Source organism: Urocampus carinirostris, chromosome 16, assembly GCF_059441175.1.
Source record: "Urocampus carinirostris isolate Australia breed hairy pipefish chromosome 16, RoL_Ucar_1.0, whole genome shotgun sequence".
NCBI classification, from domain to species: Eukaryota; Metazoa; Chordata; class Actinopteri; order Syngnathiformes; family Syngnathidae; genus Urocampus; species Urocampus carinirostris.
This window is the reverse complement of record NC_142364.1, coordinates 33,180,787-33,208,317: the sequence shown is the minus strand read 5'-3', so window position 1 is coordinate 33,208,317 and position 27,531 is coordinate 33,180,787. Positions and strand designations below refer to the sequence as shown.

The 27,531-nt window shown below is 39.7% G+C and overlaps 1 protein-coding gene and 1 pseudogene across 4 annotated transcripts; one reads left to right on the top strand and one right to left on the bottom strand.

Annotated features, from left to right (window-relative positions):
• The first annotated feature begins 8,375 nt into the window (after window positions 1–8,375).
• LOC148351130 (U2 spliceosomal RNA) lies at window positions 8,376–8,583 on the top strand (annotated as a pseudogene).
• A 6,233-nt stretch (window positions 8,584–14,816) lies between these two features.
• On the bottom strand, window positions 14,817–25,994 carry aff1 (ALF transcription elongation factor 1). 4 transcript variants are annotated; one of them, XM_088319921.1, is made up of 17 exons: window positions 25,608–25,994; window positions 23,872–23,992; window positions 23,292–23,780; window positions 22,443–22,481; window positions 22,299–22,358; window positions 21,075–21,269; window positions 20,478–20,999; window positions 20,318–20,409; window positions 20,087–20,255; window positions 19,932–19,996; window positions 19,799–19,862; window positions 19,465–19,601; window positions 19,328–19,399; window positions 16,238–16,328; window positions 16,139–16,173; window positions 15,935–16,071; window positions 14,817–15,332 (listed from the first exon to the last, which is right to left on the bottom strand). In XM_088319921.1, exons 1-17 carry the CDS (start codon window positions 25,622–25,624, stop codon window positions 15,214–15,216), a joined length of 2,424 nt encoding a protein of 807 aa, XP_088176047.1. In that variant the 5' UTR covers window positions 25,625–25,994; the 3' UTR covers window positions 14,817–15,213. The 4 variants fall into 4 exon arrangements, with proteins under 4 accessions (XP_088176047.1, XP_088176044.1, XP_088176046.1 ...); XM_088319918.1 differs by having other exon boundaries at window positions 19,932–19,999; window positions 25,608–25,993; XM_088319920.1 differs by having other exon boundaries at window positions 15,935–16,068; window positions 19,932–19,999; window positions 25,608–25,993.
• Between the last annotated feature and the right edge of the window lie 1,537 nt (window positions 25,995–27,531).

Below are 27,531 nucleotides of genomic sequence, written 5' to 3'. Positions count from 1 at the left end.
AAGAATATAGAACAAAAAACCTCTACAAAATCTCTACAATCTCACTGCCGAGGGTGATTTTAGGTGCAGAGCTTTGGATGTGCTGAGCGCCCAGAGCAGGGGTGTGCAAACTACAGCCCACGGGCCCATCAGGGTTTTTGTTTATCGGGCTAACCAAAACGGAAATGTTCGAAATATAATGATAATATATTTAATAAATGGTAAATGGTCTGCATTTACATAGCAATTTTCAAGTCAATGAAGACCTCCCAAAGCGCTATACAATGTGCTTCACGCTTACCCATTTACACACACACTCACACAGCAATAGTGGCCATGCAGCCATGCAAGGCGCCGACCTGCTTATTGGGGGCATTAATAAATACAGTACAGTGGAACCTCGGTTCTCGACCATAATCCGTTCCAGAACCCTGTTCGAGAACCGATTTGTTCAATCACCGAAATCATTTTTCCCATTAAAAATAATGTAAATCGTTTTAATCCGTTCCAACACCCTGAATGTTTACCATGAATGTTTAACGTAAACATGAAGCTAACCCAGGCTAATCGTACGTTCGCGTTATCGTAATCTTCCGTACAAAAGATTACACTAACATGAACGTGTAAAAATAAAAAAATCAGGTCATTTACAAGTCATTTAGCACCACAAGTGACTAGCGCTTCATTGGAAAGGGGGTTCCGTTCCAACACCCTGAATTTTGGGCTCAGTTCCAAAACCCTGAATGTTTACCTGAATGTTCAACATAATCATAGAGCTAACCCAGGCTAATCGTACGTTCGCGTTATCGTAATCTTCCGTACGAAAGATTACGCTAACACGAACGTGTAACAAAAAAAAAAAAGGTAAAGAATAGAATTATGAATAGGATTTCTTACCTTTTTGGTGGTCAGCAGAAGGCGCAAGCTGTATTCCCTAGCAAGATCGGAAACTCGCACACCTCTTTCATATTTAGCTATTATGTCTTTCTTAAAGGCAATAGTTGTACGAACAACTTTTCTTTTTTCACCTGTCCTGCTTGCACCGACCTTCTTCGGAGGCATAGTTAGGGGCTAAAACACTCAGTTCACCGATATTAAAAGCGAAAGCAAAAAGAGGCAAGTGCGCACGTGATAACAGCTGGTCACGAGGGGTGGGGGCGATCTACACGATCTACACCCGTACGCCGCTCAGCATCGCACTCCAGCGTACGCACTCACGCATTACCGGCGTTCGAACTCCGAATTTCTGACCGAACATTGAAACAAGAATTTCTCGAAATTTTTGGTTGAACACCGATTTGTTTGAACTGAGAGGCGTTCGAAAACCGAGGTTCCACTGTCTTACAAATCAAACATAACTTTTGGTGCCCATTGTAAGAACAAGAGGAGAAAAATAGATAGTAAATGTAGAAAAGAAGGGAAAAAGAAATTGTGGAAGAAAGAAAGACAGTGAGAGATGAAGGGAGCGAGAGAGATAGAGACAAAAGAAGAAAAATAGAAAGAGAAAAATGTCAAGTTAAAAATGGGAGAAAGAAACTGAAAAAAGGGAGAGAAAATTAGTGAAAGAGAAAGAGAATAGACAGAACGAGGCAGAGAGAGAAAATCAGAAAAAGGGAAAAGAAATGAAAAATTAAGAAACAGAGAAAGAAAAAGGAAAGAGAATAAGAAAAAGAAAGAGAGAAATAGAAAGAGAGAAGAAGGGAGAGAGAGAGCAAGAGAGAGTGGTTGAGAGAGAAGAGAGAAAGAGATAGGAGAATGCTTGGGTTAGGGTTAGAGTTAGGGTTAGGGTTAGGCTTAGAGTGTAGGTTAGGGTTAGGTTAAGGTTAGGTTATGAATGAATGAAAACTTTTATTTTGAACATTAAAATAAAAACAGCACAAAAACAATGAGTCAACAACAAAATAATGTCACATAACATGTTCGAAAAGGGGTAGTCAGAATCAGATGCTTATTTTCCCTACCCCTTTATCTTCCCTATTAAATACATTTTACAAATCCTCTTTTCCTATTATGTCTAATATAACAAAATCTCATGGATATACTTATTACATAGGTCAGATATCAATAATTATAATAATTACAATAATCACATATTTTATACACTAGTCTTCGTAATACCCATCCCTCAACGTCATAATGTGCCTAGTTACCAAATGTCACTGCGGCCCCACCGATAATAACAACAATAAAAATAAATATAATATGTATAATAACAGTTATGACATAATAATAGCAACAATAGCAACAAGTTAACCATAGTTTTAAACGCAGTACTTCCAATCTCCCTCATATCCCATTTTCTTCATCCCTGTATTTCGCCAGTAATGCTTTTTTTGTATTTGAATTTGAACACATGAATAGTTGGACATTGTTTGATCTCATCTTGTAAATTATTCCAAAGTTTGACTTCACACACAGACACACACATACTTTTCCTGGTTGTTGTCACCTTTGGGATTTTGAATTTACTACAGCCCCTCAAGTTATAATTTCCCTCTTTCCGAGTGAATAATTTTTGTATGTTTTCTGGCACTATGTTTTTGTTGACCTTAAATAACAGTTGTGAGGTGAATTTTTTTTATAAAATCATCCAATTTGAATAATTTGGACTGCATGAATAAAATATTGGTATGATCCCGATATTCTACCCTGTGTATGGTTCTTATTGCACGTTTTTGAAGGATAAAAAGGGGCTGTAGTGAACTTTTGTAATTATTGCCACAGACTTCTGCACAATATGTTAAATATGGCAGAACTAGAGAACAATATAATAAATACAATGCATTATAATTTAAAAGAAATGTGGCTTTATTAATTATTGAAATGCTTTTAGATACCTTAGTTTGTATGTGTCTGATGTGTGTTTTCCAACTTAATTTATTGTCTATTATGACCCCTAAAAACTTAATTTCTGATACAATGTCTATTGCAACACCATCCATTTTTACTTCAAAATCTTGATTTGCCTTACGATTACCAAAGAATATTACTTTGGTTTTATTCAAATTTAAAGATCATTTATTTATATCCAACCATACTCTTAGGTTAATTAGTTCACGATTAATACAGGTTACCAAATCAATATAGTTATCATTTGAATAGAAAATGTTAGTGTTGTCTGCAAATATTACTATTTTCAATAGTTTTTAAACATTAAAAATATCATTAATATATCAATTAAATAACTTTGGTCCCAGGATAGAATCCTGTGGTACTCCACAACAGATGTCCAAGTATTCAGATGACAACTCTCCCATTTTTACATATTGCTTCCTCCCCGTCAAATAACTTTGAATCCATTGCAAAGCCACTCCCCTGATGCCATATATTTCCAGTTTTTTTAATAGTATATTATGGTCAATGGTATCAAATGCTTTTTTTAAGTCAATAAATACCCCGACTGCGTATCTCTTCTTTTCTATACTATGGGTGATTTCTTCTACTGCATCAGTAATAGCCATTGTTGCTGATCTGTTTGCTCTAAAACCATAGTGACTTTCATTAATCAATTTATGTTTATCTACAAATTGTTCTAGTCTATTATTGTAAAGTCTCTCTAATATTTTAGGGAACTATGGAAGCAGAGATACCGGTCTATTGTTTGTAAAAATGTGCTTGTTTCCATTTTTGTATATTGGTATAACCTTTGCTATTTTTATTTGATTTGGAAATTTTCCTGTTAGAAATGATAGATTACATATGTAGGTCAAATGGTTTCACAATGCTATTTATAATTTGCTTAACTAGTACCATATCGATGTCAAAACAATCCATAGACGTTTTTTTTTTTTTACAGTTGTTAACCACGTCTAAGATTTCTGATTCCGTAACCCCAGATAAAAACATAGTCTTGGAGTTCATTTTTATCAGTGACTCAAATTGCTTACCACTGCACTCTGGGATATTTGCAGCGAGCTCTGGTCTAACATTTACAAAATAACTGTTGAAATTCTCCACAACTTGATTTAAATTATAATTTTCACTGTTCTTATCAATAAAATAGTTCGGATATGCATTACTTACATTCTTTCCTTTTATTATACTATTTAATACATCCCAAATACCTTTGATATTAATTTTGTTATGGTATAGTATAATTTCTTGCTTGCTTTTAATATTCCTGTCAATTTGTTTTTATATGTTTTACATCGGGATTCCGCTTCCTCAGTTCTTAGTTTAATAAATTTTCTATATAAGGTGTTTTTCTTTTCTTACAAGCATTATATAAACCCTTAGTTATCCATGGATGGTTTACAGATTTATTCTTAATATTTATGTCGATATGCTAATTTTTGTTATACTTGTTGGTGAATATTTCCAAAAATATGTCAAAGGCACGATTCACATCATCTGTACCATATATAGCATTCTAGTTTTGTTTAACTAAGTCATCATAGAGTGATATAATAGTCTCTTCAGTTCTAACTCGTTTGTAAACATAATCCTTAGTTGATTCTTGTTTAGTAACCTTTTCATCATACATTGTAAATACTGGTAGGTGATCAGAAATATCACAAACCAGTAATCCGCTGACGTTTAAAATGAAAAACAAAAAATAAAAGATTTAAAAAAAAAAATATATATATATATATATATATATATATATATATATATATATATATATATATATATATATGTATATTGAATAAAGAATAAAGAATAAAAAATAAAGAATAAAAAATAAAAATAATAAAAAACAAAAAAATAAGAAAAATTAAAAATTAAAAATAGGAGTTAGGGTTATGTTTTGTGCTAATGCTAGTGTTATGGTTAGGGTTAGGTTATGGTTAGGGTAAAAGTCAGAGTTAAAGTTAGGGTTAGGGATAGCGTGAGGGTGAGGGTGAGGGTGAGGGTGAGGGCATAGGGCTAGGATGAGAAATAGGGATAGTGTTGGGTTAAGGGTTATAGTAAGGAGCAAAAAAGATTTTTTTAAAAATAAATAAGAAATGAAAAATGAAAAAAGAAAAGAATAATAAGATTTTAAAAATGGGGGTTAGGGTTAGGTTTTGTGCTAATGCTTTGTTAGGTTTGGGGTTAGGTTTAGGGTTAGGGTAATGATTAGGGTTATTATGGACCTATCTTGTGAGGAATTCTGTCTGTATAATGCTGTTTCTTCTCTGGTTATTCCTTTCACAGACTTAGTTGGCTTTTTACTCTTTTAGTTAGAAATGCAGCTCCCTTTAGTTTTAACCTGTTCACCCCTCTAGCTAACTATCAAATTCTTTTTTTAGCTTTGCAGCATCTATATTCCTACATTTTTAGCTATTTAGCAACCTACCTATTTAGCTTTTTTTCTTTTGTATGCTATGTAGCTATTTTATTTACCTTTATGCTAGTTATGAAAGTCAATTTTGTTCCCTCCTTTAGCTAACTTCCTTTTTTAAAGCTTTCTTTCTTGCTATTTGGTCGGCTTTTTACTCTTTGAGCTAGGTATCTTTTTTAGTTATTTCCCTGTTTACCTTTCTACCTAACTTTCAAGCTACCTTTTTAGCTATTTAGCAAACCATCTAGATGAGTTGTTATCTTAGAATTTCATATCAAACTGGGTGCCCTTTGCAATAATCAGTAACAAAAAGTAGCTCTCAGCTTGAAAAAGGTCAGAGACCCCTGCTTTACAGCATCTTCCCTCAAGCGTTTAACTGTCTATTCTGCAGAAATAGCCCATTATAGGCAGGAAGATCAGACAGTGTTATAGATCTGATAAACGCTACTGGGCAGATTATAGATAAAGGGAGCATTTTTATTTATACACATCGCCATTTGTTTGCTAACCGCCACTTACGAGCAATCCTTGGCTCTGTTGCTCGAGGGTGAATCCTGGGAGTCCAATTTGAAGAGAATGAAAAGTGAAGCTGTGCCGTTTCTACAGTATCTGGGTCAGAGGATGAACACATTCATCAGCATCCGATTTGCATCAGCAGAGTCTGAAGAGAAGAAAAGACGTGATAGAAGAAGTGATATCATGCATAATGTGCAACCACAGATTTCCACATTCAACGGGCGATTTAGTCATGATAAGTGGCTTGTCAACAAAAAAACAAGCAATGCCAGCGTAATTATGACTAGCTTGTAAACGAGCAAATGCTTGTATTCCTTTACTGTACATTGAGTTTATTACTGCACACTATTAAGTGCAGAGACAATTTTAGTGTTGGCACCCGGTTCAGGGGAGGGAAAAATACGGCCCGCCAAACAAAAAGTGTTTGCAATGTGTGTTTCTGTAGTGCACTGGTTAGCACATTCACCTAAAACGTCAAAGGCTACCGATTTGAGACTGGGTGGAAACGTATGTTGGCCCGGAGAGGGATGGGTGCCACCAGGCTGTACTTGCCCAAGATGCATCATAGCAAACTACCCTAGTGGATGAAAAATGTTCTTTTGATGCCAACTCTGCCCCTATTGTCCATGTGTGTGTCTGCAACAAAAATACTACAATACAACTGATGAAAACATAACTTCTGGTGCCAACTTTGTCCCCGTTGTCCCAAAAATACCACAAAATCAAAAACAGAGTCTAACTAATTAGTTTGTCTTTATTCTCATTAGAAATATAATACAACAGAAATACTACAAAAATACTACTACTGTAAAATTAAAAAAATCTTAAGAAATTCTACAAAGATACTAGTATGAGAATACTTCAAAATACTTCTACAGTAAAACTACAAAAAAACACTACAACAACACAGCACTACTATAGTAAAATACTGCTACATAAACATTACGACAGAAATACTATAAAAATTACTACACATATTATACTATGGAAATACTACCACAATACTACTGTAGAAATAATAATAAAAATGATAAAAAATCAAAGTGAAGTTATACTATAAAAATACTGAAGAAATACTACAGAAATATTACTGCAGAAATACTACAAAAAAACAACACAAAAATAAAACTCTAATAAAAACTGTAATACTACAAAAATATTACAGATATACTACAATAATTCTATGATGGAATACTACAAAAATACAACTGCAGAAATAGTGCCAGAAATACAACCAAAATAAACCTACAGTAATACTGTAGCAATACCACAAAACTATGACTACAGAAATACTTAAACTACTACTATATAAAATATTACAAAAATACCACTGCAGAAATACTATGATGCGGTGCAAGGAATGAAATGGACTCAACCATTTCAAGGCAGTGGAGTATTTCCGATGCTGCGTTTTTCACGTCTTGTTTTTTTTTTTTCTTGAATTTTTCATCATTTTTAATCTTAGCTTGTCTTTTATTAAGGAAGGGTTTTTAAAAATGCTATATTTTGGGGAGTGCTTAGGTTGAATTTGGGAGTGCTCTGTATTGCTTGAGATTAACATGCAAATCCTCCTTTGTTGTTGCTCTGGGCAATATTAGTCAATAAGTTTAAATATACAGGTAATAAAGACTGAAAAAAGAAAAATGAGATAGGCATCTGATAAGGAGGCCTCCAGGAAACCACCCTCGAGAGGTGTTCCGGACATGTCCTACCGGCAGAAGACCCCGGAGAAGACCGAAGACACACTGGAGAGACTATGTCTCTGGGGTGGCCTGGGAACGCTTCGGGATCCTGTCGGTTGAGCTGGATGAAGTTGCGTGGAGCAGGGATGTTTGGGCTTCTCTGCTGAGGCTGCTGCCCCCGCGACCTGACCGCAGAAAAGCAGAAGAAAATGGATGTATGGATGGATGGATGGATGGATGGATGGATGGATGGATGGATGGATGGATGGATGGAAGGGCGGACAGACGGACAGACAGAAATAGGGAAAACATTTACATGGTAGTGCTTGAAGACTGGTATGATATGGTGTCATATTTCCATTTCCACTAAGGTTTGTGTTCTAGATTGACCCAGGAGATGAGTGTGTAAATCCTTCGGTAAATTGTATTTTTCAACATCATCTGCTTTTCTCATTTGTTGCAATGTCATCAAATTTGACATCAGCTGGATGAATACAGTACAGTACTGTCATTTGAGAGGCCGTGTAAATTGTTTCAGATGAGTAAATTGGGCAATAGTCGCCTTCGTCGACGGAGTCTGAAGGATTTCCTTACGGAGAGATAAAAGTTTGTATGGTTTAGGGTTGTGACCATTTGTCACAGTTTTTAATTTCCCATTCATATTTTGATATAAATCAAAGAGAAATTAATAAGTTATCTTACTGTGAAGATTTTTAAGATTCACTTGTCAATAATTGTGTTAAGATTTGTCAATTTTTTAGCACTCTTACTCGTGAAATTGCGGTAAGACATTTTCTGTTGAGTGACGTCGAAACGCACGCACCATATTTCGTTTTGCTCATTGTTGATTGCCATGTTGAATTGGATGGAGCCGTGTTCTTGTTGGCTTGCTGTTTAGAATTAATATTCTAAAAGGCTCAACCACAATGTCCTGCTTATCTTCTCACGCATGAGAAAACTGCACACTCATGCCGTAATCGTGAAATTATTGGCCGTATGAGAATCTAGATGTGTCAGCATGTGACGGACTGTGCACTTTATGTGATGTTGATTTTTGCACTCCGGAGATGGAATAAGAGCTTGCTCTGTCCACTCCACGCATCGGCCCGGTATTGCAGTACCTCCGGGAACGGTGCATTCGCAATGATCGCAGCAAGGCTTTGAGGCTAGGACCTTAGCTTGGCCTTTTGGCTGATAGTAAGGCTGAGTCCCATTCTTCGCACTTTCACTCGCTATGTGCCCTAGTCACTCGGTTTGCGCGTTCACGTGAAAATGGGGTGTGTCCCGATACTCTCAAGACCGAGGCAGAAGTGCCCTCAAACCATGTCGTAACCACTTCAAGACCGAGGGGGCTCTCGACCTCACTTGGCAGCGAAGTGACTACCCAGAAGGCTTTGCGAATTCTCAATATCAACAAACATGCCCGAAAAGGAACCGCACAAATGTAAGTAGTTTTCCACAACCACGCATGTATTTGCAACAAAATGTATTGAGATATCTTAGTTAGACGTAAATGCAATAGAAAATCGTATTTTCGCGTTAAAACACGAACATTGCAAAATCGCTACTTTACGAAGTGCACTAATCTACCAAGGGAGCTGGCAAAAAAAATCTTCACGCTACAATCTGTAAAGTAGGATAACTATGCAGAAAATCACGGTTCAGCCCATCCCTGTTTTTATCTTAAACGAGTCGTGCTTTTACATCTACATGGAGCATAGTCAGAATACCGTTCTGGACATAAGCCCTTGTTTACTGCACACAATTTCGGGTGTCGTGTTTTATTTACAATACGATTCTTTCATGTGAGATCAGAATGCATTAGTTTTCATCATGCATTATGAGTAATGTCTCCGAATTTCACGTGGAAATACAGTTGAAACAAATTACTATCACATAGTCCACTGCCTTCTCTGTAAACACATATTAAGTAAACAAATTAATTACCTTCTCAAAATGTTGTCCAAATGTGGAGACAATTCTAAAGCATGTGATGCTGGCCAATAGAAAGCTCTTACAGCCATAAGAATAACATGTCATTTTTTTGTATCTATTCACTACCAAATAATTATCCAGAACACATCCTATAATTTCCTGTCTCATATCAACTTGTTGAGCATCCTATACACAGTTGTTTTGTACAATACATCAGCATTAAGTATTTCTTGTTTTTTCCACCCAACCTAAAGGCCACTATAGAACGTCCCGTGGAAGAGCTGGTCACCATCACAGCTACCACGCCATCCACACCACCGGGCACGTCGTTGGCACCTTCTAATCCAGCGCCAAACCCCAAATCACCCAGAAAAAAAAGGAAGCACGATACACTCCTTGACTTTTTGAAAGCGGAGTCTGCCGGAGCGAGGAAAAGGCTCGAATAAACTGTGGCCAAAACTGAGCGGTTCCCGTCCTTTTTGGGAAGCTCGTGGACAAATTTCCAGAACAGTGACATCTCTGCAATGTTTCCCTTTGTTTTATAAAAGGATTTTTTTTTTTTTATTAAGAACTCAATGAAGTTCCAGTTTGTTTCCAGCTTTATGGAAGTATTGGTATATTTTTGTTAAAATTTGTGACACATTATTTATTTACTATTATGTATTTTGGCCCAATGTGAGTTTGTTTTTCTGAAAGTAAACTATTATTTAAGCTGGAGTGATTTGTAGTTGTTTTCTGTCCAACAGTCACATAGTTCACACACAGTATCTCACATCATTATGAAATAAACCACCAAGGTGTTACTCAAAATGAAGATGTTTATTGAATAGTAATGCAGAAAAGCAAATAATGCAAATGTGGGTCTGACTTCCAGAGCCTAAAATATGGCTTTTGGGCAATTTATTCCATATTAACTGTGGACAATTATTTGTACGGTGGACCAGGAAACCCTGAAGACCCGTGACACCACACGGTAGGACAGAGCGTGGACCAGCCAGTACACGTAGATCAGGACCTCCAGCCATGGCCCTGTTCCCTCTTTAGCAGCTCCTGCAGGGCCCACATAACCTTGCTCAACCTTAAGTCCTGAATGAGTTCTGACTCCACATCCAACCATAAGCACAGGATGGGAACATTCCTGTCCAACCTGTCCACGCTTATGGGACAGCCACTCTGGAACACAATAGATAACAAACAATTTAGACATAAATGTGGGCATAGAAAAGAAAAAGACCGCTTTAACTGTGATGTAAGCATCATGAAAAAATGTTGAAATGACCTTTTTATATTCAATGACAACTCTTTTGAATTAAATTCCTTATGAACTAAGGTTTTTGGGTCGTACAGGGAAGTTTGGTGACGATATTATGTCAGCTAAAGGGTCAGGTGGACTGTTCTTGTGTTTGTTTACGTTTCGTCATGTCACAGATTCAAGACCCCTACTATATGTCATAAAATGGCATTAAGATACTAATAAGTAGATTGCCATTTATGTCTACACAAACATAGGGTATTATGTGAACGTGCATTGTATGTTAACTCTTACTGTATTTGACCGAACGGGTCAATTTTTTTTAATGAGTGTACGTACCTTGTAAAGATGAATCAGCACTACATAGCGCCGAAGCTGTCTTCAGTATAGCACATTTCTCCTCCGTTGATTGGAGACACGGAAAAGATGATTAGCTTTCAGGCAATCGGTAATAACACAGCAGTAGCGGGCATTTTTAACGTTGCACGAACTCTCCAACTGACACACTACAGGTTGAGACTCGAGTTGTTTACATGTGACGTAGACCAATACGTCACTGAGGTCTACAGCCAATTAATATTACCGCCATCTCCTGGACAGGGGTGGAACCTTGCAAGTCTTGTCCAAACCATCTCCGCTTTGCACTTCACTCGCGGAGGGCACTCCTCTTCGAGGGACCTCACTGGAGGGTCCTCAGGGCCGAGTGAGAGAAATGGGATTGGGCCTAAGAGTCCCGGCTCCTAGGCTTTGCAGCGTATTATGAACTGACCGATAACGGATAATGGATAATGAATAAAGAAGACAGAACAATAACCCTTAAAACACCCCCCCCCCCCCCCCACGCTGTCATATCCTTAACAAATTGTCTATCCAAAAGATGGTAGATTTTACACTTGCTTTGCTACTTATTGTAGCGGTAGAACAATGCAAGTGGATTGTTTGGCATCAACGAGGGGAAGGTGAACGGCATAAGGCTGAACTCTTGTGGACATATTTGGTATAACATAAAATTTAACCTGAGGAAGACGCGCGTTGTTTTAAGACTCTAAAAAAATACCGGTACATGTGAATAATTTTACTTTTAAGGTGCATTGGCGCTTTTGAACTAAATTACTCCATTGGCAAGACACCCTCCAAAGTAAATGTAGTATAATGAAAAGAAAACACAAAATAAAACCAGACCTTCTGTTAAGTTTAAACTTAGGTAGACTCCTTTGTGGACTCTCAAAATCTATAGATCAATGCAGTTTAAACTTGCAAAGAAAGGGAGAGAAAAAAATCTCCATACCAATACCGAGCGCCTCCCCTGACCACCTTTTTATTAAATCTTCGAGGTTACAAAGCAGATCAGCCTAAGGGATCTGGAAATGAAAGAACAGCAACGTAATTGGCCAATGTAATTCACAAAACATAAAATAAGAGTGCAAAATGATCGACGAAATAAGTAACTGGTATCCTATGAAATCTAATTTGCTGATGTGCGATATTAAACACAATATAAACTTAGCAACCTCGCATTTTGTAGACAAAGACTGAATCATATTCACGTGATCATAACATGTCATATGGTCCACTCTTTTTATGTGGTTTCCCAAAAATAAGTATTTTTACATATATTTAACAAGCACATTCTCGCATGCATCATTAACAACCAGGAAATTTAAAAAAAGATGTCCCTGCTATTTGATCTTTGCCTGTGGTTGAACCCTTACACACCTTATGTGTCTTGAGTCAAATTGGTGTAATGACAACAGGAAAAGGGGAAACAATGGTTGCCATAGTAATACTGGTAAATAAGTTAATGAGTCGTGTAGCCTGCAAGTCAATGACCCCATGAGGAAGACAAAAAAGAAGCCTTTTCTAAAACATATGATCAGTACTAAAATATTAAAGGGACAATGTGTTTAGTGGCTCCAAGGGGTAAATAGATCTTTATCCGGTTAAAAAAACATTGATTTCAATACATGAACTACCATACTAAAGTTAATTTTCATTAAACAAATAAATAAATCATAGGTCTAGAAATATATTTTTCTACACAATGGAATCACCACCTAGGTCGCCACCATGTTTGTCTAGCATTCTGTGCTCTATTGCGCTCCCTCGCTTACACCAGAACACTGTGCCATCTAGTGGTCAAATATTACACACTGGGACTTTGTTTACTGTATATGGTAACTATAAACATTAAAATCCTTGCTACGCCTGCAGCATGTTTATGTGAGATATTCAATGATAAGGCATAACCCGGAATTCTGAAGCCTTTCTGCAACCGGAGAAGGTAAGGGATTTCTTATCAGTGTATATTTTGATGCTTCTTCAGGTGTAAATTATTATAACAGGCAAAATCTTTCGCACCAGTATGGATTTTTTCCGTGTAGTTGGACGATCTTTCTGTCTCGTAATCGCTGGCCGAAAAGAGCACGCAAAAGGTTTCTCCCCGGTATGGACTCTTCGGTGCATGGTTTGTGGATTCTCTGATCAAATTTGTGACCGCAAAGTGAAAAAAAAAAACGTTTTCTCTCTTGTGGGCGCGTGTGTTGGCATGCGCGAGCGTGTGTGTGTGTTTCAAAGTTATCTTTCCGATCTTTTTTTTAACCATAGAATATCGCGAAATATTTCTCACCGATGTGTATTTTTGTGTATCTTCAACTGTTCTTTTCGAGCAAATGTATGACCACAAATCGAGGAGGCGAAAGATATCTCACTAGTATGTATTGTTATGTATTTCTAAAGGTGGGGTGCGTATCGTTTAGGGGATCCTTCAAAAGTTAAGAATATATCTTTTATATTAAGTATGTGTTAACAATACCCAACTAGTTCAAAGAACTTTTACATTTTTTCTTCCACCGCCCTTAATCTCCTTCGATTTGTATCTTTATCATCATTAGTATTTTGGCCATGGAGCGCTTTGGGCTGGAGTTAAGGAGGTGGGGGTGTGCCCGCCGATTTCCTTGTTTCGAACCTTAATTTCCCTCATTATCAGATTTTCTTTTAGTTGACACTAGAAGCGGGTGAAATTGCCCTATAACACATTATTTCCCCCACAAAGAGTGTTGGGATTATTATTGGCTTTCCAATCATTTAAATTTGTTTGAATAGAATTAAATCTTTGTGCAATCGATCTGTGGTCTTTTGACGCCCCTCCATCCAAGTGCATAGAATTAAGAACACACATTAATTTGCAATGTTTATTTAAAAAAAACAACTGACACTTGCGCAAAGGGAGAAAGAAAAACTGTAAATGATCACGATGCTCAGTCAAGTTTGTCCCTAAACATTATGAAGACACCCCCATCTTTATACAAAGCTTTTCAACAAAAAAGCGGCGCTGCCACGAGCGGCTGCCTTTTCAGCAGCTGCCCTATTGTTTTATTGTCTGCTCCTATCTTCGGTGTTTTTTCTTCCCGTTTTGACAACTACACTATGGATTACTTCTATCCTATGGACATGGGTTTTAACGCACAAGAAATGCGTGTATTCAAGGAATTTCAACTCCTTGCCCTGAAAAATTCTCGTGCCGGCGTGATGAAGGGGCCTATCGTGGAAGAAAAGCCGGAGCTAGCGAAGCGGCTAGCGGCGTTATAAGTCTTCGGTACCATCCGTAATCATGGTAAATGCTAACTCACGACCAAATAAGATCATCGGGTGCTGGTGGAAAACATCGAAGCGCACAGGGAGCGCAGTTGCTGTGTTTTGCGGAAACGTGGCTCACGTTTAGCATTCCGGACGCTAACGTGAAGCCACCCGGAGCTACCCGGAGCAATCCGGCTTCAACGCCGCTAAACAGAGACACGAAAGCCGGGGGGAATCGGAGAGGAGGCGGACTTGCTAACACGAGGTGGTGTATTCCTGGATTTTCACAAAGAAAAGTTTTCCATCTGCCGCTGGGATGTCGAATTTTTGGACTGGCGTGACGTCATCCACTTCGCTACAAGCACCCCTAGGGCATCATGTTCATCGGTTAATAAACAACGGGGTAGACTGCTGGAAGTGTGAATTTCCCTACGGGGATGAATAAAGTATCTATCTATCTAAGTCTCTTTTGCTTTCATTGGTTTACAAACCGCATCAAGCCCAGCAATTATTCTATCAAGTGGCCACATTTTAACACCCAGGTTCAAATCGAAGTAAACATTTTCCCGATTATTGACCTCATTGTGCACAGAAAGGACAGACAAAATCAGAGTGAGTTTTATAACAATTACGATTTTTCACTTTATTTCAGATTGGCTACCTTAAAACAAAAGCAACATGCACACACAAAACAGATTCCAAGCTTAGAGGCGCACAAAACACCAATACATTCAAAAGTAAGTTGCTCTGATTGCATAAGAAATAGTTTCAAGGCTCATGTTAATTAGAGTATTTGGGAAAAAAGATTTTTAAGTGTGATCTTCTTATATGTTTTTGTGTACTGAAGCTTGGCACCAATCAAAGCGAGTTTGGATTTAGTTGGGCAATGCTCCATATAGAATCAGACAAATTTGTGGCATGCACGAATTGACTGGCAATTTGCCCACGTGGTTGGCTAAGTTCGAAGGGTGACTTCAGGTAATTCGAACAAATGGCCGTTCATCAGTTTATCATTTTTGGCATTGGAGTCGCAGCCAGGCCACGCCCTGTCGGGTGTAACGCACCATTGTGCTCACGCTGGACGCCAGGCTCAGCGGGCCAACTGCGACGTCCAACTTGGCCATCAGACCTGAAAAGGGAAAAAAAATAAAAATATTTGCTTTGCCTTACTAATGAAGGACTTCATGTCAGTACAATAGGTCCCCTGGTTTCAGCGTCCCTTGCTTAATGTGTGGTACAAAGATGTGTCCCATATCAACAAATATACCACATTAAACTTGTCTCCCACCAAAAGTTACTTAAGATCGTCGAGGCTTGTCTTGAGCTACATATATAATGGTTTCAAAACAAGCTGCAAGCACAGTTATTTTGAAAACTTTCACAATATTGCAAACAAGGATACTGACGCGTTCACCTTTGGTGCAGATGTGGCTGGGCAGAAATAAGTGAGTGCAGCGCTATGTGTAAAGTTCTGCCCATCCAATCAAATTACTTTGTGTGCTTGGCTGATGTTTTTAAGTCTTTAAAGTTTGTTCTGTGGGTTTTCATCATGAAGTGTCTCAACAGTTAACATAGTTTCATGAGCTTCCATATAAAGGATTCTTTAGAGATGAACATCCAAATCAAAAACACATCCAAAACAGGGTCGGTTGGTATAACACATTGACTATTAACTATAGTTTGGAGCGTGGTCTTTATATACTGGACTGAACCGTTAAGGGCTCAACGTACCACTCCCTTTGCCCGCCATCTCGTCTGCCTGCTCCCACAGTTGCCGTGCACTAAGGAACAAGGTAGTGACGTCCACATAGGAAAGTGCCGCCCGCGCCACGGACACAGGAACCGGCACACTACTTTCCGCACCCCTGCTGAGAGGACAGAATTGCGGAATGCGTGTGACGGGCGGCACAGCAGCGCGAAATGACGGCCACTTACTTTGCGGCGCTGCCAACAGATTCCAGTGCGGGACCCTGGAAAATAACGGGGAACGGCTTCAAGATCTTTTACTAATCAAACAAGGCGAGAAGTACTTACAAAGTGGTCTGTGAGTGTCTGGGAGGATGCTAGAGCACTTTCGTAGCTGTGAGCGAACATAGACATCTGCAGGATGCTCTGGCATTTCAGACTGAAATCAAAGCCAGCAGGAAAACGGTTAAAGACAGAGAGTGGATGGAGAGAGGTGACCAAAATTGAGAGTACATTTGACCCCCGGGATGCGGCGGGGGCCTTACAACATTTTCACATTACGGTGTGGGATAAAATCTTTTTCTGGCCCATCTTTATGGCATTTCCCAACCTATATGACACCAGCAACAAATTATTTTGGATTCTCAAAAACTTGTATTAAATTTGCTGTGTTTGTGCATATGACAAGATACGCCTCAGAGATGCCTGCCGACTTTTGGTGGACGTCATGAAATGCTGTTCTGCTATTATTTTGCATCACAGTATCAAAAAAAAAAAGGCCGATATGCTATTTTCAGAACAAACTCCCACAATGCTCAATTTCTCTCTCTTTGATCAGTTTATAATCTTGTGTTTTGTAATGACAGTCATCGATACAGTACTGTATTCTTTGTCTGGTAGTAATTCACTATGGGTCTAAAGCTTGCATTGATGCTAAAGGGAGTAGCAAAACATGATAACCATGGAAACGAAGCATGTAATTGTCAAGGACAAAGAAAAACACACATAGATACCCTCGCCAAGTTTCATCGCTGTAACCAAATAAGGTGGCGATTCTGAGGGCATAAAAAACCTTGCAAGTGGAAGTTTTAATATCAATTTTGATATGAATCTGAAGTTTCCTTTCCCCTCTGCATCCGCCCACTACTTTACTGTACCAGCTCAAGTCGCATCACAACAACGGTAAATACAATTGTTGTTTTTCGTTACATGTTTATTTGTATATGATGTTATATGATCCCATGCACCTGTATTACACCCAAGTAGTACTTGGATCACTTTTGTCAAAGCCTACGAGCCATATCCTGCCCGTGAGTAGGTTTTTTTACTGCCTCTGAGATTATCTCGACATATTATTGTATTATACATAAGAAATCGTGTATTTTTTCACTGTATGTGACTTTTCTTTCAAGGAAGTGTAATGTTAGTAGTTTTTTACTTTAGTATTGTATTTCATTTAAATTAGATTTTTAAAAAGTACACGATGATGGAAATTGCAATCCGTTTTTCGTTCTTTGAATTTAGGTCACTTTAGCTAAAATAGAAATTCTAGGTTTCTAATGTGCCTTGAAAAATGCCGGCTTCTATTACTTATCGTTCATGTTTTGAGGATTGTTAATTAAAGAAAAATTGTCTTTTGCCCCTGTTGAAAATTAAAATTACTGACAGCCACATGAAAATATTGCTTTATTTATCTGATCATATTGGAATATATTTGTTAGGTTTTTTAGTAGGTTCTATTAGTTTCACTAAGCCATATACTTTATCTTTAAAATGTCAGCTTTTGATCAGTCTGGCCCTTCGGCTTAAAGACAAAATTTTTATTCAGCCCTCTGTCTATTTGAGTTTGACACCTCTGCACTAGATACTATTTTGTTATTTGGACCTTTTCATCTGTGGTAGAATGGTTCATACAGCTTTTTCGTGACCAAAATTCAAGCAATTTTTTTAAGAACTTTCCAGAGCAATAGTTCAATTTCTCCGGTACCATTAAAACAAGATATCCTGTGTGAATCATCTACTTTTGCAGATCCACAAATATTTCTTGGATTTTACATATGTGATTTTTAATCATAATAATAATACATTCTACTTCAAAACTCCTTTCAGTACACCCAAGGTCAGTAAACACAGAGTACCAAATAACATTAAAGTAAGAATAAAACAAGCGTGGCAATGTGAAGGAGGTCCGAGAGGTAGAGAGGGGCAAGGTTATGAATGGTCATGTAGGTGTAGAGAAGGGTTTTGCAGTTGATTTCAGGGTATTATATGGTTGATGTGAGCCAGTGGAGTTGCTGAAGGACAGGGGTGATGTGATGGCTAGAGGGGGTTTTGGTGATGATGCGTTCAGTTATGGACCACCTGAGGTTTACGGAGGGACTTTTGAATTAAACCGTAGAGGAAGGAATTGCAGTAATCGAGGCGTGAGGTCACAAGGGTATGGACGTGGATGGCAGTGGTGTGAGGGGTGAGAAGGCCGAAGACGCTTGATGGAGCGCAGGTGTAAGCTGACCGGGTGATGTTAGTTATACGAGAGTTGAAGGCCAGTGTACTGTCTAGGATGACACCCAGACTCTTGAACAGAGAGGAGGGAAAAACTGAGGAATTTTTAATCTGTGTGTGCATTAGTCAAGAAATATGATTTTTAGAATTAAAGTCAATCGCAAATATATTTGTGGATCTATACAGTACATGTGTAAATATTTTTGAGACAAATCTCTCCCCATATGGGTGTTGGATAATATGTAACTTACATTTTCAGGTGGAGGAAGTTCTTTTCACAATTTACCACCGGGAAATGCTACCCAAGTTTTTGTATGGCCCATAATAAATATCCATAATTGATACGTAATCATTGCAATAATACACGTTTTGATAGTGCCCTTTCAGGTGTAGCATGCATCTGGCTCTTTTGGATCGACCCGTAGGGGGCGATGATGCTTCATAGGAACATGCCATACAATCAAATGCCAGCTGCCGTTAATCATGAGGCAAAGAGAAATGTGATGGCAAAGCCTAGCCACCAGAGAACTGTGTCTGTGTTACTTGCTGAGAAACACAGCAACAATTCCAAGCATTAAAAAGCACTTCACGCAAAATTAAAGCACTTTTCATTTCTTGAAAACACATAGAAAAATTAAAGCATCTTTAAGGATTCCAAGCACCCATATGAACCCTGCTAGGGAAGGCCTGAGCTACACTTTATCATGTTTCCGTTTCTGCCGTACAGCAAGTTAACAATCCCCACCTCGCGACGGATTAATGTTGTATCTCGGGGGTCTGCTGTGACATGCGTTACCACCAGGATACATCTCTTCTACTCCCCTGCGCATATTTGTCACTAACTAGTAAACGTGACTCAAAACGGCACTGGCTTGACAGCATGACAGAAAACAAGCTGAATGGTAGAAACGTTTGCCGTCCAATGCTCGACGTTACCATAAAGCCACAAAGTCCTTCTCTGAAGGGGGAGCAGAAGCGTCAGCCAAGTTCTTGAGTTTCAGGACAAACCTGTGGGAGAACAACAATAGTTAGGGGCTCAGGTGTTACAATTTATCACATTGGGCAAGACTGACTTTAGAAGCTCCACTGTCTCAGCGAACATGGTATAGGATGATGTAGAGATTAGAGGGTCCTTCTCCATGGCCATGCCGCTTTGCACGAAAAACATGGCAGCATCCAAGTAGTTGAAGGCTTTGCTTCGCTTGTCACTCTGAAAAAAGAAAATAATTTGAGATGATTGGGTAATCTTTTCTGTCCTGTCCTTGTTTCATCTGCATGGCTGCTTGAAACCAGAAGGCTAGTTCCCTTCTAGTATCCTTGAAGCTTTGCTCAAGTGTTGTGAACGAGAATAAGACCTTCTGGTTTGTGTATGCTCGGATACTCTCACAGGCTTTTATGGTCTCGGACCTGGGCATCGGCTTTATGCTTGAGTCGCTTGGCCTCCTTGATGTAATGCTTGACCGGATGATGCCTGGAAGGAAGTGCAGGTTGGGGGAAAACTCCCAACAAATTTGACAGAGACACACAGGTTGGACCTGACCTGTCCTGGGTGCTGTGCAGAGGTTTAGAAGTCCGGATGTCCCTGGGTCCTGGCAAACACTGCTTCTGCTGGCGTCCCAAAACAGGTCAATGTGAATGATAGCTTAGCATCCTGTCCTTGAGGACTTCTCCAATTTTGCCAAAGTGTAACGTTACCTTACGTGCTTGCTGAGGTTTGGAGGGGTCTTTAGTTTTGGGGGATTTCTGGTGAGGCTCCCCTGCAGGTGGTCTGCCTGCCCTCAGGTGGTTGGCCAAGTTCTCTCGTAATTCGGACCGCTTTTTCTCAAGTTTCTGGTGTTGCTGGTTTTGCTGAGTGCTGGAGCTCCTAGCAAGTGAGAGGACGTTTAACCATCGGCCTTTGATGATGAGCGCTGTCACGGAACCTACTTCACTTGGGTGGGAGTGTCCTTGTTGGCCCAGGTCCTCTTTTTGTCCAGCTTAGGCTTCTTTATGGGAGGAGTTTTGTCAGCCGTCACCACCTGCATTATTTGTTGAATTACACATTTGCAGGTGCACGTACGCTCGATTGACTTTTTCAAAAACTCACATTTGGATAAGTAGTAATGCGGTTGGCCTCCAGCTGTTTAGGAGACTCTGTGTTATCGTGTGGTTTTCGCGGTACGGTTGATAGCAGAGCAAGGTTGATCTGGACGAGCAGGCCTTTGGCAGGTCCAGCGCACCCACCTAAAGGAGATTTAGGGATGTGGCGCCGTTTTTTTGGGGGCTCGAGTGGGGCGGAGGACTCTGGGTTGTCCTCCTGGACCTTGACCATGCAAGGATTTTTCAAACAGTCCGTTTTGGTTTTGTCAAAGAAAGGGGCCGTCTGTGTCACCTCCGAGTCTTCTAAGGCGCGGCGATCCTCAGTCCTTTCTCTGTTGTGGTAACCCTGATGTTTTAAAGAATCCTTGACGGGAGAGAGCATGCAGCAGTGCCGTATGTAAGTCGACTGTGTCACAGCCTGGCCTAGGTGTCGGGTCGGCTCTTCTTGGCTGTCATCACCAGAATTGTGCGGACTGGAGCAAATCCAGTTGCCCAACTGCCAGTCGCCACATACCGCTGCAACATCAGGCTGGAACATATGACGATTCAGCAAAAAATAGAGGCTTGAACAAATCTAAATCTGATCCCACAAAAAACTTCATACATGTGAAGAAGTCTGGCAGCTCGCTCTCTGTGGCCAAGGCTCTCTTGTGCCGCCGTCACCGTCCGACTGTGATCTGGAGCTGCCGTCAGAGTAGCTGGAGCCATCGGCTTCGAATCGCAAGCTCCTGAAATCAGATGGCTCAACCAATTCATGCTGACCTTCTGGATGTGGTGACGGCTGCTCAGCTTCCTGCAGCTCAAACAGAAAGATTGAAAATTGAAAGGAAATTGTAGATGAGGTGTTTTTTTGGGGTCGTTTAGGTCGTTTTGTTGTAATTTTTATCTTTTCTTGGGGTCGTTTATTGATCGATTTTCTTTTTTAGTTTTGTATTTTGGTCGTTTTTAGGGCGTTTTGGGGGTTTTATGTCCTTTTGGGGTCATTTTTATACTATTAAGTATTGTGTACTTTTTAACTTATTTTCAGCTCTACATACTTTTTAGCTCTTTTTCATGCTTGTCAGTACTTTATCATACATTAAGTTATTTTGATTTTCATTTTAAAGGGACAGTGTGTAATATATAGTGCTTCCTAGTGGTACAAAAAAATACTAGGCAAACATACATAAACTATCATACAAATGTTAATTTTTATAAAAACAATCATAGGTCAAGAAATGTGTATTTCTTTTACACATTGGAATCCCCACTCAGGGTCGTTACCATGTTTGTCCAGCATCCTGCCACCACACTGTGCTCTGTGGCACTGGCCCTCGCTTGCACCAAACAACACTGTGACATTTAGTTGTCAAATATTACACATTGGGGCTTTAATGTTAGTTAATTTTATTTTTTGCATTTACTCGTTTTGTGATCATTTTTCTAGCATCAAAGAATAAGCCAAAAACACGTGTTTGAAACAGTAATGTTCACTGTTCCATTCATGTTTAAAAAGTTAAGTTACAGAACATCTATTCAGGCAATAGAACTGACTTTTATTTCCAGGCTAAGCAACTATATGTGGTTTCCTTCTTATTATCATTTAATTTAACTATTCCTGATTGACTTTCTTATTAGTTTTTAACATGTTTATTTTTCATGTTATATTGTGTTTAAAAAAAAAGATATTTGAGATGATTGGCATTTTTTTTAATCACAGCTTTTCATGTGAAAAACCTGAAGCAGCCTAGCTGCACCCAGACTGTTTCCAGTACAATAAAATAACCGTGACCCATCAAAATAAACACACATTTAAAGTGTAATCCGTGCAAAATGATGCTGACATTACCTGGCTGGATTTGGGCATGTTGATGTCCGTCAATAGTGGCGGCCAGGACTGAGTCATCTCCTACACGTTCCACAAATCAGCAGGGGGTCCTTTATGTAATAACTGAGCATCAGTTAGGGGTTGTCAATATTTACATCTATTTACCTTCAAAATATCTTCAACACATGCTGCTTCACTTGTCTCCTGAGGGAGAAAAATCGAGGCATGGTAAACGTTATTCAAATGCTGTTGAGAATGAAATTGGACATGCTGACTGTAGATGAAAGAATGCTTTGTTGACTTAGTTCAAGTGGGTTGAACGGAGATTTAATTATTGGTCACAATGATGCCAAAACCAACGGATGATTGTCTCTCAGAAAAGAGGTACCCCATCATGTTTCAGAGTTTAGGATATCTTCTCACTTTGAGTCAGACAACAAGTTTACACGTGTCAGCAGTGGACCCAAATTTCCTAAAATCCATGTTTATTCTGTGTTTAATATTTAACACCTGCAAAATTGATTTAATAAGAAGTCAATTTGTCATTTTGACTTTTATTGTGCTCCTTTTTTTGATGCTTTGACTATTACATCATCAGCCGATCAAGTTGCCGTTTGATTTCCACAACCTCTAGGGTGGATTTTTTTTGTTACTTAGGATATGTAATAAAGGAAACGAATCAGGAGAGGACTTTATAACTAGTGGGAATTAGTTATGTGAAGGCTTCTCTCACTGTCCTCCTTGCATGTTCAAAATCACTTGATTTCTCTTTATTTTTAAGTGTCTACTAGAGTTTAAACTTCACACCACCCGACACTGAATGTGGACAAAGGGAGACTAAAGGTCAGCTCCCCAGTGGCCACATTAAACATATTTTCTTTGCCTCAAACCTTCCATTTAGATTTATTGCCATCAAATATGAAAATAAACCCAAGTCTTTCTGAAAAGCCCAAACCTAATCGGAGAACCAAAACTGTCAGAAGTTGTATTGGATCAACAGTGCTATTTGCTTACCCCCAGAAGGCACGGCGACATTTGGCTCTTGGCAGGACCAACATGGTTGCTCTCCACTTCCAGATGAGTCTTTGACTCAAGCGGGCCTCCCAGAATCTGGTCCTGACCATCCAAAGGCCGAACATAGGCTGTGGGTTTGCGCTTGGCTGAGGACAGCGGCGGGAAGCTCTGCGACGGTGGCAGGATTCCGCTGACATCTCTGACACTTTTTTCATGGAAGGAGTGTGGGTGAGGATCGCCAGCATCCGACACTTCTATCTTTGTCTGAGCCTCGGTTGAGGTTCTGTCAGGGTTTGTGGAGCAGTTGGGGATGGCCCTTGTTGCTGGCCAGGGGAAAACGCCGCTATGGTCTCGGTCTTGCTTGCTGTAGTACGGCTGAGAAAGTGGCCAGTTTAGAAGAGCTGGCAAGGGCTCGCTTGGACTATCGACATCTTCGTAGCTGCCCAGCATCCTCTGGATCCTGTTTGAGAGCTTGTCACCTTTGGTGATCTGCAAAGCGTGAAAGGAAACATTTGGATTGACTAGTTTGGTTAGTTATTTGCATTACAAACTAGTTTTCCATTTATTCAAAAGCATTTACTTTATACGGCTTGCAGAAAAGCGGCACATCCTCCACAGCCGCTTCTTGGGCTGCTCTGCGATCTTGGTTCCGCTGTTCCCAGGCTTGGAGGCGCAGTCGATTCCTTTCTTCGTTGTTTATGCTGTGAAGCATCGCAAAGAGAGCACAAATCGACATCAGAATAAAATAATACAACAAAATATCTGTTCGGACAGCTGCCAATGAAAAATGAGCAAACACTGGAAAGTGGCAGCAAGGTATTCTTGGTTGACAACAATAGATGTCAAGATTTCGGGTGAAGGTGTAGCCGTCTCTGAAGCCCAAAAGGCTTGATGTCACGGCAACTGCAGAGCCAATTTGGTAGAAAGCCAAGAAAACACAACCACAGGGCCAAGACGGCCCCCATGGGGGGCTTTATATAAACTGACACACCTTCCTTCCTCCATGTCAAATGGACTGACATGGAAAAGCTATTGAGAGATAAAAATTAAATTAAATAATTTAAATGAATTATACACTGTTTACACTACTGTATTTGGAGGGTGGGGACTCTATAAGTAGATTTGTGAAAACAGACTAAGGATTTATAAATTGTGTTTAGTGGGAAATGTTACATCATTTTGCTGTTTTTCCAAATCATTGATAATATTATTTTCCTTGCTTTCCTACAGGAATGTTTAAAACAATCATATTTTTTACATTCTTAGTCTGGTAAGATAAAAAGTACAAAAAAGCAAAATTGTTATTGAAAAAATGGTAAATTGTTCAGCTCATTTTCAAGTATTTGTTGTCTCGTCTTTCAAACCTTTTAAAGATATTTTTTTCACTTTGTTAGGGAAAATGTATATGATATAATACAGTATCACTATACATTTTCTACTAAAATGGAGAAAAAAAAACTTAAATATGCATTATTCCGGCAGCACGGCGGTGAAGTGGTTAGCACGTGTGCGGCACAGTTCTGAGGTCATGAGTTTGAACCTTCCTGTGTAGAGTTTGGATGTTCTCCCTGTGCTTGCGTGGGATTCTTCCGGGCACTCCGGTTTCCTCCCACATTCCAAAAACATGCTTTTCAGGTGGATTGGCCGGTCCAAATTGTCCCTAGGTGTGAATGAGCGAGTGAGTTGTCTGTCCCCGTGTGCCCTGCGATTGGCTGGCAACCAGTTCAGTGTGTCACCTGCCCACTGCCCGATGATTGCTGGGATGGGCTCCAGAACCCCTGCGACCCTACTGAGGATAAGCGGTGTAGCTAATGAGATGAGATGAGATGGTTGGTCCAAATTGTCACAAGGTATGAGCGAGCGATTGAGTTGTCTGTCTCTGTGTGCCCTGCGACTGGCTGGCAACCAGTTCAGGGTGTCCCCTGCCCGAAGATAGCTGGGATGGCGTCCAGCACCCCTGCGACCCTATTGAGGATAAGTGGTGCAGATAATGGATAGTAATATTGTAATATTGTACTAGGAAATACGCTGAAAGAATGGTTTGTGTTGTTTACTTGATAAATAAACTTGTCTACACTAATATTATTTTTTTTCTCTACATAATATGTCTTACTGTAAGTAAATAAGTCATGCGTTGTGTTTGTGAGGTTTCTTTTTTATTGCTTATTCAGGGGAAATGCAATTAATAAAGCGGGTAATTGGGGGAGGTTGTCAGAAATGGATTTTCTTTTCGAGTTGCTTTGCCTAAAGACATTTCAACAAGAAAAGCAGAAAATAACATGGCCAGAAACAGAACAACTCGCTGTCGGTGCCTACCTGGTCTGTGTGGCCATGGCGTGCGCCTTTTACCTATCCGTTCCGGTTGCTTCCTACGAGTCCACTTCGTCAGCTTACATTTTTGACCCGAAAAGAAATTTTGACGGAATTTTGGACTAATTGAGTCTCTTAAACAAACCAAGTTCGCTTCCAAGTTCAAACGTGTTTGGACCTTCGCTCGCTGCCAGGTGTGGGGCTCGTCCAATCGCTCCTCGGTGGACTTTTTCATACGCGAAAGGGGTGACGTCGCCTTTGAAAACACGAAAATATAATTGCGTTTTTTTCCTTTACTTGATACAATAAAACATGCAACAAATGAGCGTTGCATTTGAGAAAAACTCATTTAATTTGTTGCTGTGTTTACTTATCACCCAAATTCACTCAAATTGCATTCATTGACCAATACGAGTGACGTGGTATGTTCTACTTTTTGGCTTTTCCGGGACATTTTTTAAGAATGTAGGAAATTGTTGAGATATTGTTTCACCCACATTTTTTCAAAGAACATGCAAAAAAAACGTGTGATTTGATATTTTTGGGTGTCATTTGTGGCTTTTATTCAGGCAAAGTACAACCCCCCCCCAAAAAAAAAAAAAAACCCCAACCACTGGTTGACATTATAAGTCAAAGGCAGACCATACATAGTAAACAAAAATACGACAAAATCCTACTAAAAAGAGGTAAAGCTAGAAAAGAGGATGAGTTAACGATCATATCTGGCATTACCTACTTGTCCAGTAAAGATTTTAACTCCTTAACAACAAAGGTAAAAGAATAATTGTCCTCACAAATTCGACTAGATGAGTTGTTTCGCCAAAGAGCAAAAGGGGCTTTTATTAAGTCGTGTGCTAAGTGGCTAGAAGAGGGGGAGCAAACCTCTTAATATTTCTTCAGCCTGAAAAAACATCATCAGTGTTGGGCACGTGACTTTAAAAAGGGTAAAAAGTTATAGTTACTCACTATTTCTTCCAAAGAGTAACCAAGTTAGTAACTGAATTACTCTATAGTAAAACTAACTAATTGCCAGGAAAACTATTTCCGTTACTTTAAAAATAAGATGTTGTATGTCAAATATTTAGAGATTTTCTGAGCCGTATTTGAATCATTTGAATAGAGGAACAAACAGGTAGTTGTGTTATAGTCCCAAAGAAATCAAGACCTGAGGAACTCAACGACTTCAGGCCGGTCGCCCTGACATCACATGTGATGAAAACCATGGAGCGGTTGCTGCTGCACCACCTGAGGCTACAGGTCCGTCACGCCATCGACCCTCTGCAATTTGCTTACCAGGAGAAGGTGGAAGTGGAGGATGCTATAGTCTACATGCTACACCGATCCCTCTCTCACCTGGATAGGGCTAAGGGGGCTGTGAGGATTACATTTTGGGACTTCTCCAGTGCCTTCAATACCATACAGCCTCTGCTACTGAGTAGGAAACTGACAGAGATGGGAGTTAGCTCACACCTTGTAGAATGGATTACGGACTACCTGACAGTCAGACCCCAGTATGTGAAACAGGGGGGCTGTACATCGGACACTGTGGTTAGCAGCACAGGATCTCTGCAGGGGACCGTGCTCTCTCCGTTCCTATTCACTCTTTATAGATCGGACTTTCAGTACAACTCTGAGTCCTGCCACGTGCAAAAGTTTGCTGATGACACTGCGATCGTGGGATGTATCAGAAGTGGGCAGGAGGAGGAGTACAGGAAATTGATTCAGGACTTTGTCCAATGGAGCGACGCAAACCACCTGCACCTGAACACCACCAAGACCACGGAGACGGTGGTGGGCTTCAGGAGAACTAAAACGCAGCGTGTTGGGGAGGCAGCGTCATGAAGAAGGATGCCTCTCGTCTCAATGAACTGGCGAGGAAAGCGAGCTCTGTTGTGGGCACAGAGCTGGACAGCCTGACAACAGTAGCTGA

What these genes read in the sequence shown, in the direction of transcription:
- aff1 (XM_088319918.1), bottom strand. An exon ending in ACATGCCCAAATCCAGCCAG is followed by an intron (nt 21,270 to 22,298) that starts GTAATGTCAGCA and finishes TTTCTGTTTGAG; the next exon opens with CTGCAGGAAGCTGAGCAGCC. An exon ending in TCTGTTGGCAGCGCCGCAAA is followed by an intron (nt 16,072 to 16,138) that starts GTAAGTGGCCGT and finishes CTGTCCTCTCAG; the next exon opens with CAGGGGTGCGGAAAGTAGTG.